Source organism: Salvelinus sp. IW2-2015, linkage group LG27 (genome assembly GCF_002910315.2).
Source record: "Salvelinus sp. IW2-2015 linkage group LG27, ASM291031v2, whole genome shotgun sequence".
Classification (NCBI taxonomy): Eukaryota; Metazoa; Chordata; class Actinopteri; order Salmoniformes; family Salmonidae; genus Salvelinus; species Salvelinus sp. IW2-2015.
Genome location: NC_036867.1, coordinates 36,955,091 through 36,969,529, shown reverse-complemented (window position 1 = coordinate 36,969,529; position 14,439 = coordinate 36,955,091). Strand labels below are relative to the sequence as shown.

The window sequence follows — 14,439 nt, the reverse complement described above, 5'->3', positions numbered from 1 at the left end:
ATTTATTGTCAATCAGTGTTGCTTCCTAAGTGGACAGTTTGATTTCACAGAAGTGTGATTGACTTGGAGTTACATTGTGTTGTTTAAGTGTTCCCTTTATTTTTTTGAGCAGTGTATTTTGTGTCGGATATGTTCATCATCTCACAATTCTCTTGCTCCGTCTTCGGGTTCAAAGAAAAGGCCCCGCAGACCTAACTCCTATGCCACAGCTCGGACCAGATGCACATACATGATGCCAAACTCTTCCAGAGTGACTCCAATGCCACAATAGGTCCAAGGGAGCAGAGGTGGCAGAAGGATCAGGACAACAAGGACCACTGGGACGTTTAGCAGGGACGATTTAGTTTGAGCTGCAGTAGCTCCTGTACTGCAGGAAATACACTGCTTCATATCATTGGCCGTTAGTTACCATGAAAACATTGTGGGAACTGACTCAATTTGATTTGGTAACTGTCTCACCACCTACACCTTGTAGATACCTCATGTATGACTGTTTTACTAACATAGAACTGTGTTCCTTTAGTGAACTGAATTGACATCAAGGAAAGGGATGAATGTTTTCATTTGATTAAAAAACAAATGTTGTATTGCTTGTCTACTAGCATGTATAAATATTTTATATACAAACAAAAATAATTTTCTTTCATAGAACATTCAAATGTCTTACAAATGTCATGTAAATTGTTTTGACACAAATCATACAAGTACCTCACATGGAGTGCAATATCACATTTCATAAAACCTCTAAGGTGATAATTCCCTGTAGCTAATATATAATCTGTATATGAAATAAAAACACTGAAAACCGCCACAAGGCAGATGGCTACCACTGTCATAGGTGTATGTCTCAAGAGATAAACTGTGTCCTGAGCAGAGGATCTCTTCCTTAAGTCTCTTTTATATGCAACTGTAATTCTAACAGTATCAGTAAATCATGTATAAGTATATTTGCCTTCCAAAGAATTCCTATGGACGTCATATTGAGTTTTATCATTGTAGAACTGTAAACCCGTATCACCTCCATATTACTATATATCATCGTCACTCCAGTCGCTGACAGAGACCAGGCTGCTCTTCAGAGTGCTGCCGGTTCCTGCTTCATTCAAACCTGGGGAATGGATYAACATCATCAGAGGGTGAAGGTGAAGGATAAAGGGACCTGAKTGGAGCCGGGTCTGTGAGASTGAGTGAGACTGACCTGTTTTCTGCCCCTTCCCGGTGGATGTTCCCCAGACACTGGTAGTGCTGTCTGAGTCCAGGCTCTTCCTCACGGGGGCGGTGGGCTTGCCCACGGGGGCGGGTACCGATAGGTCATCCAACGAGGAGATATCCCAGTCATCCTCCTCATCCTCGTTTGTATACTGAAACGCCACATAACAGTCCAGATGAACACGATTAGGATATGAGAACATTCTGACGTCAGCAAATGTTCTGTTTGTTCTCTGCGTCTTATGTTACTCTGAGTTGATGATGACACTGCAGAGAGGAGACGAGAGAGGATTTCTCACCTTGAGTTCCCGTACAACGTCTTTGTCTTTCCTCTCTGGTAAGATGCTCACTCCCCCTAGTGGCTTCTTTGGTCCTCTGTCTGCAAGCTGCTTCTCCAGGCTCTTAGTCAAGTCCTTGACCAGGTTATCTGGAAAGACAAATATGGTCAGCACAACGCATAAAAACCTATGGGCAACAGTTTTCAATAAACACACAACTAAAAGAAAAGGCTGTAGATTTGAGATATGTGTGTTGTTATCTGATATTAGCACTTAAAGGAGTAAATCACACAAAGGAGTAAATCAGCCTCGTGGTGTAAAAACAACAAAAGTCCCTCTTACTGTTTGTAGTCTTCTGTACGTTCCCATTCTGGTCTTTGTAGTTCTGGAGCTGTTGTGGGTCGACCTCCTCCAACTCACTCCCCTCTGTCCACTCTCCCTCGCTCTCTACCACAGTGACTGCCGTCTTGGTCGTGTTGACCGCAGTGCTTCTGGGCTGCTGGGTTTTATATGGCTGAGCCTGGGTGGTAATGGGCTGGACCTGTTTGGGCTGGCTTGATCTGGCCTGGACCGGTTTGGACTGGGTGAGTTTGTGATGGGGGGTGGTCTTGGGTTGTGTTGGTTTGGGCTGGGAGGCTCTGTGATGAGGGACTCTCTGCTCCTGTCTGGGTTTCTGAGGTGGCTCCTCCTCCTCTTCCTCCTCTGATGATGACTCATCATCTGAGCTGAAAGGAGGGGTCCTACGAGAACAAAGGCAATGTCATAATTTGAAATGAACGTACAATCAATCACTCCCTTATAAGGTAATAAGAAACTGACACCACATAAATGAAGCCAGTGGTGAGGTAGTCTCTTTAGACAGGGTGTCTAACTGACATGCATTGAGACAAACAGCAGGAGATTCTGACTCGGTAACTACTTTGGAGTGGAGGTCTTGGGCAGGGTACTGGTAAGGGTCCGGGGGGCAGGCTGGGGGGTCGTCTGCAGCTGTTTGGCAGGCGCTGCTGTGGGTCCTGACATCACTTGGGTCACCTTGGAGGAAAGGCTGCTGGACAGCTGTCTGGCCTGGGTCACTGTAGGGAGGGACAGAACAACAACAATCAGCTGATTTGTTTGTTTGAGGACGTCTCGAGGCCTAAGTAGGTTAAAACAGTGACGAACATAACTCCTGTTGCGAGCAGCTTAAGGCTTAAACTGTTACATTGATTAAGGGGGACTTGTTTAATGTCACCAGCAGCATGCTAGCAAACTATCACAAGAGAATGGAATAGACCCACGAGATGAAACATGAACTCCTCCGCAAAAACTACATGAACATTCTTGAATGCGTTAAAAGTTCTAAGTCCTCATACTCCCCACATGCTATAGAACACCAAGTGCTAGTCAGTATCTGGATAATATGTGTGAAATGCTTGACAATGTATGTGATATCAACAGAGAAGTATGTTTCCTAGGTGATTTAAATATTGACTGGCTCTCATCAAGCTGCTCACTCAAGAACAAACTTCAAACTGTAACCAGTGCCTGCAACCTGGTTCAGGTTGTCAGTCAACCTACCAGGGTAGTTACAAACAACACGGGAATGAAATCATCAACATGTTTTGATCACATCTTTACTAATGCTGCTGAATTGTGCTTTAAAGCAGTATCCAAATCCATAGGATGTAGTGATCTCAATATAGTAGCCATATCTAGGAAAACCAAAGTTCCAAAGGCTGGGCCTGATATAGTGTATAAGAGGTCAGACAAGAAGTTTTGTAGTGATTCATATGTTGATGTAGAGAATATTTGCTGGTCTGTGGTATGTAATGAGGAGCAACCAGACACTGCACTTGACACATTAATAAAATAGCTTATTCCAGTTACTAATAAGCACACACCCATTAAGAAAATGAATGTAAAAACTGTTAAATCCCCTTGGATTGATGAGGAATTTAAAAATTGTATTGTTGAGAGGGATGAGGCAAAAGGTATGGCAAATAAGTCTGGCAGCCCAACTGATTGGCAAACTTACTGCAAATTAAGAAATCATGTGACTAAACTAAATCAAAATAAACTATACTATGAAACAAAGATAAGCGATATAAAGAATGATAGTAAAAAGCTTTGGAGCACCTTAAATGAAATTTTGGGTAAAAAAGCCAACTAGGACCCTTACTTTTTTCAATCTTTACTAACGACATGCCACTGGCTTTGAGTAAGGCCAGTGTGTCTACGTATGCGGATGACTCAACACTATACACGTCAGCTACTACAGTGACTGAAATGACTGCAACACTTAACAAAGAGCTGCAGTTAGTTTTGGAATGGGTAGCAAGGAATAAGTTAGTCCTAAATATTTCCAAAACTAAAAGCATTGTATTTGGGACAAATCATTCACTAAACCCTAAACCTCAACTACACCTCGTAATAAACAATGTGGACATTGAGCACATTGAGGTGACTAAACTGCTTGGAGTAACGCTGGACTGTAAACTGTCATGGTCAAAACGTATTGAAACAACAGTAGCTAAGATGGGGAGAAGTCTGTCCATAATAAAGCGCTGCTCTGCCTTCTTAACAACACAATCAACAAGGCAGGTCCTACAAGCACTGGTTTTGTCACACCTGGACTACTGTTCAGTAGTGTGGTCAGGTGCCACAAAGAGGGACTTGGGGAAATTGCAGTTGCCTCAGAATAGGGCAGCACGACTGGCCCTTAAAAGTATGCGAAGAGCTAACATTAATGACATGCATGTCAATCTCTCATGGCTCGGTGTGGAAGAGAGATTGACTGCATCATTACTTGTAAGAGGTGTTGACATGCTGAATGTACCGACACCCATGCATACCCCACAAGACATGCCACCAGAGGTCTCTTCACAGTCCCCAAGTCCAGAACAGACTATGGGAGGCACACAGTACTACATAGAGCCATGACTACATGGAACTCTATTCCACATCAGGTAACTGATGCAAGCAGTAGAATCAGATTTACAAAGCAGGTAAAAATACACCTTATGGAACAGAGGGGACTGTGAAGTAACACAAACACAGGCAGACACATGCATACACACAAACGATAACATACAACACACGTACATGGATTTTGCATTGTAGATATGTGGTTAGGGTTAGTGTGTTGTGACTTCTGTAATGATTGGATTGTAATGTTTTTTAAATTGTATAACTGCCTTAATTTTGCCGGACCCCAGGAAGAGTAGCGGCTGCCTTGGCAGCAGCTAAGGGGATCCATAATAAATACAAATACATCACCTTGAGTGGGTTGTTTTGGTTTGACCCGCTGCTCGGGGGCAGAGTCACTCTCCGTCCTCTTGTCCTTCAGTCTCAGACGCAGTGTGTGAGCCACATCCTCACGGTGACGCCAATAGTCCGGAATGTCCTTCGCCACTCTCTCTCTCTCCGAGTGCAACTTAGCCATGAGATCACTGTACTCGCTGCCTCCGAGTCCCCTCAGCCCCTACAGAGTTGTGTAGATTAGAAAACGGAAGACGCTTAACTATCATAAGGATTATCTTTACTGGGGAAACAAATTATCCCTCAAGTCTATTAGTGAGCTCGATTTGTTGTATGTTTTTGATGGTGTATCTGTCAGGCTGACTCTTTAACGGCATAGATCTTCCACAGAGTGATTTTAAAGATGCCATTGTGTATTTGTACTCATGAAGGTACAGTACGTACCGGTTTGACTCCCAGGGACTCAAGCTTCTCTAGGAGTGCCTGCTCCAGGGCGGGACGCAGCTCCCTCTTGATGTTGGGGTTCTTCCTCAGGACACTGGTCACAGAAGACGGCTGCTTCATTACAACAACTGGCTTCTTCTCAGACACGCTGGACGAGTCTATGACAAGCACCAGACAGGTACAGTACACTTACACACATACACTTGATAACACACTCAAAATAACAGACGCCTTTGTAGTTTCAGAGGACAGGCTGGGCAAGCATGAAAATGATTTGAGAGAGAGCGGTGCATATGAGCTTCCTTTTCTTCCATTTACAAAGGACCTGTGCCATAGATAACTACAGCTAACAGCCACAGGATTCTGGAGAGGGACGGGCAGAAGAGAACATCTTGCTGCATTTTTGGGCCAACGTGGCTTTGACTGACTCGACTTCACAAATGCTCACTGACTACATGGCAGGCATCACAGACCGACTGACACGTCCGTGCAGAGAGCATGCATGGAGCAGACAGACAGACGCTGCTGCCGTCTAGACTGTGTTACCTTTGTCCTCCTCAGACAGCTCCTCTATAGGATCCAGTTTAGGAGCAGAGGGAGGCTGCTCTGATTGGACAACACAGGGGGTCAGAGGTCAGACAAGAGCGGGAATTAGGAAAAGGGAACTCAGGTAGAGGGAACAATAACATTGATCTCGAATGGTGTCTTGTTGGGAGGTCTGATCAACAGGGAGAGATCGCTGCCAGAACAGCCTTGTTACATGCTAGCATACCTTTTCTCTGAGCAAAAGGATGCAGATGTTTAGATTGACTGAGCTACATATGGTTGGGAATCTCCTGCTAATAACTTACCCTTCACTACTCTCTTTGGTTTAGGCTCTGGCGCTGGGGCTGTTATGATCACTGAAACATACAAAGTAGGAACGATAGTCAGTAATAACAGGTTCTTTACAGAACTATAAACAGCTAATATCCAAGTTCAAGCTAACATCCAGATTAAAGCTAATATCCAAGCTCAAGATAGTATCCAGATTCAAGCTAATATCCAAATTTGACAAATATAAACATAGTAATACAAAAAATTAAGTCAATGAAAAAGTATGCATACCTGGAACTTCAACTACTTTAGTAGGTGGATTTGAGGACATATGCTTTATCTGTGAAATGAAGTACAATTAGCTACATTTCTTAATTATATATTTTTTGTATGTTTTGTATTCAACCCCTGCTGTTGAACCCCAAGGGCGTAATCTAATTTAATGAAACTTTTTAACATGCTTATGAAGTCAGAGCGGCCCTGACGACTACACTATATGAGTGTGTGAAAACATGACACGTCCATCCGGCACCATCAATCCAGGATTTCCTGTATGAGGGCCAAGTAGGCGCCCAGTTTCCTCATATTCCCAGCTGCCCCGGTGGCCGGGTCGCCAGGGGGTGGTGGTGAGTGAACTGACCTGCTCTCGCTGAGAGAGGATGATTACGTCCCGCTCCTGAAGCCGCTGGTCACTCTCCTCCTTCTGCCTCTGGCTCTGCTGCTGCCACTCCACCACAGACGACTCCAACCTGCTAAACTGATCCTGCCACTGAGAGGAGACATAGAACAGACGTAGACGTTAGAGATCCCACTGCGATGGCTGCCTCTTTCAAGGCTCTCCGCTGACCATTAACTATTCAACAGAACTCACAAGTACTTCTGTTAACCAGTATTCTTCATGAAAACTTCAGATACCTGATTTTTCTCACTCTCATGGTTTGCCTTCATTTTTTCCATTTTTGATGTAAACCTTTCTTCCTGTAACAAAATAAATAGTTGATAAAAAAAATGTTTTAATCACAACTTGAAATATTTAAGAGAAGAAGAATTGCTTAGCTGCTTACCAGTTTCTTGTGTTTCTGATCCATCTTCTGGACCACAACCTTGTTTTTTTCATCCAGGTCTTGGTCAGTCTGCTGGGGAGCAGGACTGGGCCTCCTCTCAGGAGTGGTCATCTTGAGGTCGACTTTCTGTACAGATCACATCCAATCATTCAAACAAAAACCTCCCTGACTTACAGAACCAAATCACCAACGCATCAGTTTGAATTGGACACAGAACCATGAAAGTCAGCGCTTTGCCAAATGGACTAGTGGACTCACTTGTTGAAGAAGAGCGTTCCTGTTGTGAAGCATCTCTATCTCCCTCCGGAAACCGACTCTCATCTCCTCCATCTTCCTGTGTTCTTCTTCCTTCCAGCTCTCTAGCTTTCTCATCAAATCCTGGTGCATGGACTGCTGGTCTCTTTCCTACAGATGAAAAGAGAATAAAAATGGTCAAAATCTCTCAACAAATACGCAAGTGCAAACATTGCGTTCAATAACAAAGTTGATCAATGCCATGGAAACAAGCACGGTTCTTATTGTCCCACCTGAGAGGCTTTGGCCAAGAGGGCTTGCCTCTGTGACTCCAGCTCAGATGTGGTGTAACTCAGCTGCCCTTTCAGCCGACTGATCTCCTCCTCATCTGCAATGCTCTTCACTTTCCTCTGGTTGCCTGTCCTTAACTCTGACAGAAACAATCACAGAGACATACCAATGAAGAAAAAGTTAGCCTAACTAGTGTTTCAGGGCTGGGCTCAATGATACATCTCTCTCGTTCTGCTAGACTGGGAGTGTGTGACATGTCTACTGCTGCTGCAAACTAGAGTGGGATGTCATAGGAACTGGTTTCCCAGCATTGTAGGGACACTGCGGTGCGCTTGGGGACACCCATACCAGTGGGACTCCCTATGGGACTGTCAGGGGAGACAGGGTGGTTGGCTGCAGCGAACCTTCTTACCTGACTGACAGTTACTTTCCATACCGTTCTCTCTAAACTGATGATCAAACCTTTTAAAGCTCTCTTGACTTACGGCTGTCGTACTCGTCTGGATGGCGACGTTGCATATGATTCTGGAGAAAGGAGGAATTCATGAAGGCTTTATCACAATGTTGACACTAAAGGAAAAGAAAAGGAAACAGAATTATACATCTACAGTACATTCCCATGCAATGATTGCAACAAATCAATGGTCTGAATATATGTTGTATTCACTTATAGATCAAATGTAAGACCAATTTCGCAATAGGCAACTTGGGCTGTGTGTAAAAAATTAACACATCTGAACCCAAAGCTCAAGCCGCGACTATACTATATACCATTAAGCTTCAGGGACTGTTTCCTGGGAGACAGATCGACATAGCGTGTGTGACGTGATTCACCCCATATGCCTGGCGGCACCTCGCTCCAGCTCACAGGGGGAGTGACAGACGGGGCATATTAAATGCCGGAGCAACCACATCACACGCCACATTTAACGCCCGACACCAACACAGCACGCATCTGTGCCTTCATTCAAACTGAGCCGCACTGCCACCGATACCTTGTTGCCTCGCGTGCTGGTGCTCTACCATGCTGCAGGGGAAGTGGTGGTTTCTACAACAGAGACCCTTGTTGTTGTGTGCTGTAATTGCATTGCTGCTCTGGAATAACTTTGTAAATCGCCAGTGAAATTTAATTAGGTCTGGTCCTTGATAGAATCAAGGCGGTTGTGTGTCTGTTGGCATCCGTTTGCCGTGTCTAGATGTGCGAGACGGTAATAAAAAAAGCGGACTAAAACGTTCATTTACTAGAGTGCATTGACAACACACAGGCTGAAATAGGCAGGACGTTTCTTGAATGAGAAAAGTACTACAATTTAGGCAACATTTCTGCGAATTGCAGACAATTAGGCTAGATACTGTGTATCAGATACACTGTGCATTCTGTATATCTGTTGAAGTTTCTGTATCTGTAAATGTAGCTTGACGCAATACATTTGAGTACCTGTGTGAAACAATCAACACATCTAGGTCTATTTTTGGATGCATGGTGGCCCATCAATAATTGAGCTGTACAGACGCCTCGGTTATCAACGTGCCTGTTTGCCGGGCAGGGCACTCTCACCTAGCAACAATGCTCAGTCATATGAAACACTAGGTGTTGCCTTGGCAACAGCTGGGCCCTATTCAACAGCAATGCCCGTTAAAAATATAAGGATCCTTCTATTCTACATCTGTACAATAAATGCATACATTTCTGGTGTCYAAAATAGAAGAACATCAAAACGACACGTTGGCGCGATACCAATGTCATTATGGAAACATGAATGAGGGTGGGGGAGGTGGTTCAGTCATTTTGGTTCCGTCTCTTGCCACCCTTCTGTAAGTGGATTAAAAGAAGTAGGTCTAATTATCACCAGCTGACACCATCTGCTCAGAGCACAATCCTATTGTTTAGGTCCCAAAACAAAGCTGATAATGATTACGTCTACCAATCCTTATAAAGTGGCCACATTACAGCTACGGGACGAGGTGAACCTACGAGGTGAACCTATTTTCTCTGAACCTATTTCTCTCAAATCAAATTTGATTTGTCACATGCGTCGTAAACAACAGGTTGACTAACAGCAGACTAACAGTGAAATGCTTAATTACGGGCCCTCCCAATAATACAGAAAAAAAACCATTATAGAAAAATAATAACACGAGGAATAAATTCACATTGAGTAACGATAACTTGGCTATATACACAGGGTACCAGTCCCGAGACAATGTGCAGGGGTACGAGGTAACTGAGGTAGATATGTACAAAGAAGACCTCCTGTTAACATTCTCACTCTTCTGACAATGATAATTGAACAAAGCTAAAGCAGCTCTGAATACCGCCTGGGGAACAATGGCTAAGAGGGGGACCCAGGAGGAAGGGGGGTGGGGGGACTAACTGTTGTACAATACACATGGAAACAGACACCGAGAAGAAGAGAAGAAGCGGCAGCGTGAGGAGGTGTTCAGTACCTTATGGCAATTGGTCATGTTGATCATAGCCTGCTGGTTGAGGGCAATGATTTTCTTCCTCTGCTTCAGCTCCGTCTTCAGTACCTTGGCCTGGTCCGCCTGCTTCTGCTGCTGGGCCAGGAGCTGCTGGTGCTCGCGGGCCTGGGTCTGCAGCCTCTCCTCGGCCGCCCCCAGGCTCAGGGTCAAGTACTCCTGGGAGTGCAGCAGGTACTCCACTGTCAGCTGGGCCAGGCGGAAGAGCTTGAGCAGCGCCGGGTCCACGGGGCTCTGGCAGCGGACACAACGCTCCCCCTCCACGTTGCAGAAGGTCACCCCTGTGATGTGCTCCTGCAGGGTCTGGAAGTCCAGCTCGCTGGCCACCAGGTCCACGTCCACCGCGCTGATCCGGCGCCAGTCAACGCTCTCGCGCCGCGGCCGGAATTTGAAGGGCGGGATGGTGGTGGATGTGGAGGCAGACATGGCTGGTGGMGGTGGTGCTGGAYYACACCGGCRGCTGGAGGAGGGCTGGCTCAGGGGGGAGTTTAGGAGGGAGGGGATCCCAGCTGATGAGTGGGTKCCTTGMGTCTCTGGCTGGTATGGGTAATAGACGTTATTGTAAAATGGCTGAAAAAAACAAGACATTTATACTAGGTTATTCTTTTTGATTTGTGACAGACAACAATGAATAGATTATTGTGTGCTACAGATTAGAAATGCAGCATCTCAATCAAGGTCAGGGAGAAACAAACCTTCTGCAGGGATCACAGCAATACAACAGCAGCATGAACAGAGTATAGAATATGGAAGAAGAAAGCAAAGATTCCACCTCTCAGCACATGAATGAACCATATGAGATGACACAAAAAAGGCTAAGCATTACATTCGTATTCGATGGTAATCTACCCAGTTCTGCTGATGTCGAGTTGATGCCGTGTTGTCCTTACCATCGTGGATTTCATGAGCCTTTATGAGATTGAACACAGAGAACGAGTAGTCGTTCCCTATTGGTGCACGCCCCCTTCAGCTGTACGCCGCGACACCGAGGCAGGGCGTCCTCTCGATCACCATGGGAACAGAACAGTTCGCCCCACTTTATGGGCTCCCTGGGGAGACATATGTTATCAAAATATTGCACCTAATCAATCCTAAATGATTCCACAATGCACGCGACTGCAGCATCAACAGCATCCTCGCAAGCTGGATGTTTTCAATGTTTTTGTAAAGTCACCCATGACACTGACGTAATAATATATGACCAATTTTAATTAATGTTCTGCTATTCTGACCACGTGATATCTGTCTGGCTAACATCTGCAACAAAAATGCTTAAACTTCAGTCTTTTTTTCTATTTGTGCATTAAAAGCCACATAACCAATTGAGTCAAGTGAAGTGTCAAGCTCTCAACATGCATGACATTGCTTGATTGCTATTACCAAATCATGTAAACCAAATCCCGCAGCTATTCTCATCGAACTAACGTTAGATACTTTGTATCCCAAATTTTTACAACTAATGACTGTTGACAAATAACCATATATATATTCTGCAGCATCACCCACTTCTGGTTGCCCCTCTCAATTACGGGCACTGTGCCTCAAAACAGTTCAAGTTGGGACAAGTTGAACCCAACAATAGAACAGAACGCATGTGGAGAAACAGTTTTAGGACTTTTTTTTAACGTTAGTTAGCTACCTAGCTATAAATGTAACTAGGCTATATTAGTTAATAGCGTAGTAACTAGTTCTTTAGCTAGCTAAGTAACGTTTATTTTGTAGACATGAACAAAATAGCAACCAGTAAATTAGCTAGCTCACACGTCTGTATATTCAAAAACATTACTAGCTAGGTAGCGGACTAAACTCCACTCAATGGAGTGGTTTAGTCCGTTAGTTACTACTGTCAGCACGCTAGCTAGCTAAATTGGCTAAAGGACATTTAATTTAGCAGCAAACTAATTTATTGAACATGGACTTTATCCTATGTGCCTTTTGAGTGTATCTCATAAAATAAATAACATTCTGATCGAACTCTAAGTTTTAGTTAGAACTCAAARTTACCGTCCGCAACGTTTTTAGAGTCCATAAAAACTGTTTTTCCACCGGACTCAAGCTTTACCGAGATCTTCGGATGGAGTGAGACTGGAGAGACCGCGGTGACGTAGCAGCTGCTGCACACATTCCAAAAGCTCTGCTCATCCCGTGTCCCCTCTCAAAAGAGGGGGGAGGGGAATTAGGGAACTCAAACTGCTGAGATTTAGGAAAGGGGGATTGACAAATGTGGGTGTTAGTCTATTATCCCCTGAATACGCAATTGCATATACCATATACACATTTAGAGCCAAGTGCTTTTAACATTTTAGTTGGCTGTTGGCCGTTACTTTTTAGCCACAGTCGTTGTTTTACAGCAAGAAAAGCAACCGCGCAAAGGACAGGCTGCTGCGCTCAAGGTGGTGTTCTCTCTTAAGCAGTTTTTAGTGGCTAAAGGACTCCCTTGTGGTGTAGATTATGAATTCCCCACAGAGATGTGTGCCTTGTTCTGCCAGAAACATGTCAGTAGTAGGTCCTAATAAAAAATGCGTATGATTATGCATCACTGGATGAGGCATTTTCAAGATAGGGCTGAGCAGTTGCCTAGTATTTCTGGCAAAACGTATTCCTATTTTATTTTTTTTATTATAATACTTTTATCACATTTTTTAAGACACATTCTAGTTAATTTGTCTTGGAATCACATTCCAGATGTCTCATAATAAAATAAGACCATGTTGAGATTATTAACATGAGTGGCATGTCAATGACTCACAATTCCTACACCTATTATTGCATGACACAGACAATAGGACATCTAACTCACTATTATCAGGGGGAAACATGTCAGCTGTTTTAGTTGAGGGCAGTCAGGCAAACAGCTGTGGGGCAGGGAGAGAACACAGCACTCCTTGTTAAAAGGACAGAAAGACACTGTGGGGTGCTTCGTGCCAGTCAGCGCGCACAACACCACCACCACACACAACACACAACACAACACACACACACAACACACACACACACACACAACCCACACACACACACACACACAACAACACACACACACACACACAACACACCACACACACACACACACACACACACACACACACAGTAACATTACTTTTGCTCATTTAACAGGGAGTTTAGGTAGTAGGACAATCCTAAAACTCATACTTTACTTTCCATCTTGAGAGTGCCTTTCATATCACATCAGCTTAAAGGGGTGTTAGGTAGCCTAGTGGTTAGAGCGTTGAGCCAGTAACCAAAAGGTTGCTGGATCAAATCCCTGAGCTGACAAGGTAAAAAAATCTGTTGTTCTGCCCCTGAACAAGGAAGTTAACCCACTGTTCCCTGGTAGGCTGTCATTGTAAATAAGAATTTGTTGTTAACTGACTTGCCTAGTTAAATAAAGGTACAAAAGATAATCTAGTGCTGAACCTGCTGTTGGAGTCCTGCTGCTGTGGTAGACTGAGAGTAGATGCTATATGAGCAGTGGATGCTGGTCAGTCCCCAGGCTGTACCACTAGCAGCAGATAGAAGTCCTGATGAATAGTGGATTTAATTGAGACAGACAGGATAGCCCCAGATAGACTGACAGGATAGCCTTGGGCAGACAGACAGAGACTTTTCCCTCAGGTGCTTTTCCAGGAGCAGGCAGGAAGCCCATGCTGGTGTGATGTGGCATCCCAATGAAACATCCCACAGTTCAGCAAAAGGACATCATGTTGAAGATGATGTGTAGAGGTCCAATTTCACCCAAAGGCACCTGACCACACACCCGTAGATGCTTACTCCAAAGGTATTGGTGATGTCTGGAGACCTTTGGAAGGTGAAACCATCAGAGCCACTTCAGCAACTATCAAGCTGAGTGACAAGGAAAATTGCAAGACAATTGAGTGCTACACTGTTGTCGCTATGCATCTTATCCTCCAATTTTCTCCATATCTCGAGCCTAGTGAACGCGGTATAACAATTGTGCAGTATCTGAGAGCTGAACATTCTATAGAAATGGTCCTTTTCCTTTCATCCAAGCCACTTTGTTGTCTATTTTTGACAGACGAGCCGAGTAGTGTTTAGATACAGTGTAGCGAGGTGACTCGGCCTCGTAGGAAGAGAACATGAAAGGAAATAGCGACGAGGACAGAGGCAACCCACGGATCCTTTTATTGTCTACCCACAAACACATGTTGCTAAGTTCACTGGGAACCGAGGACTCTGTGTTCACAGGTTGTGCGTGATTCGTTCCTGGAGCTAGGGCGAAGAAGGCTCTAATAGTGTGAGAGGGAAGGAGATAGAAATAGAGAGATTACCAAGAATCTCAAAAGTAATAAGAGGTAAGAGTCAGGGAGAGGTACCTGTATGCTGCATGTGGACTAGGACTGTGCTTTAGTGCTATAAAATGGCTGCTT

At 44.4% G+C, this 14,439-nt stretch overlaps 1 protein-coding gene across 4 annotated transcripts; it reads right to left on the bottom strand.

Moving 5' to 3' along the window:
- Positions 1 to 599: 599 nt before the first annotated feature.
- LOC111953638 (cilium assembly protein DZIP1) lies at positions 600 to 12,164 on the bottom strand. 4 transcript variants are annotated; one of them, XM_023973043.2, is made up of 19 exons: positions 12,059 to 12,164; positions 10,945 to 11,103; positions 10,022 to 10,624; positions 8,059 to 8,098; positions 7,576 to 7,712; positions 7,307 to 7,453; positions 7,049 to 7,174; positions 6,900 to 6,962; positions 6,625 to 6,753; positions 6,276 to 6,324; positions 6,020 to 6,070; positions 5,715 to 5,774; positions 5,169 to 5,326; positions 4,743 to 4,947; positions 2,407 to 2,560; positions 1,830 to 2,227; positions 1,509 to 1,636; positions 1,199 to 1,361; positions 600 to 1,108 (listed from the first exon to the last, which is right to left on the bottom strand). In XM_023973043.2, the coding sequence occupies exons 2-19, from the start codon at positions 10,957 to 10,959 to the stop codon at positions 1,029 to 1,031; spliced, it is 2,706 nt and encodes a 901-aa protein (XP_023828811.2). In that variant the 5' UTR covers positions 10,960 to 11,103; positions 12,059 to 12,164; the 3' UTR covers positions 600 to 1,028. The 4 variants fall into 4 exon arrangements, with proteins under 4 accessions (XP_023828811.2, XP_023828814.1, XP_023828810.1 ...); XM_023973046.3 differs by having other exon boundaries at positions 8,059 to 8,143; positions 10,881 to 11,103; positions 12,059 to 12,163; XM_023973042.2 differs by having other exon boundaries at positions 8,059 to 8,143; positions 12,059 to 12,163.
- Between the last annotated feature and the right edge of the window lie 2,275 nt (positions 12,165 to 14,439).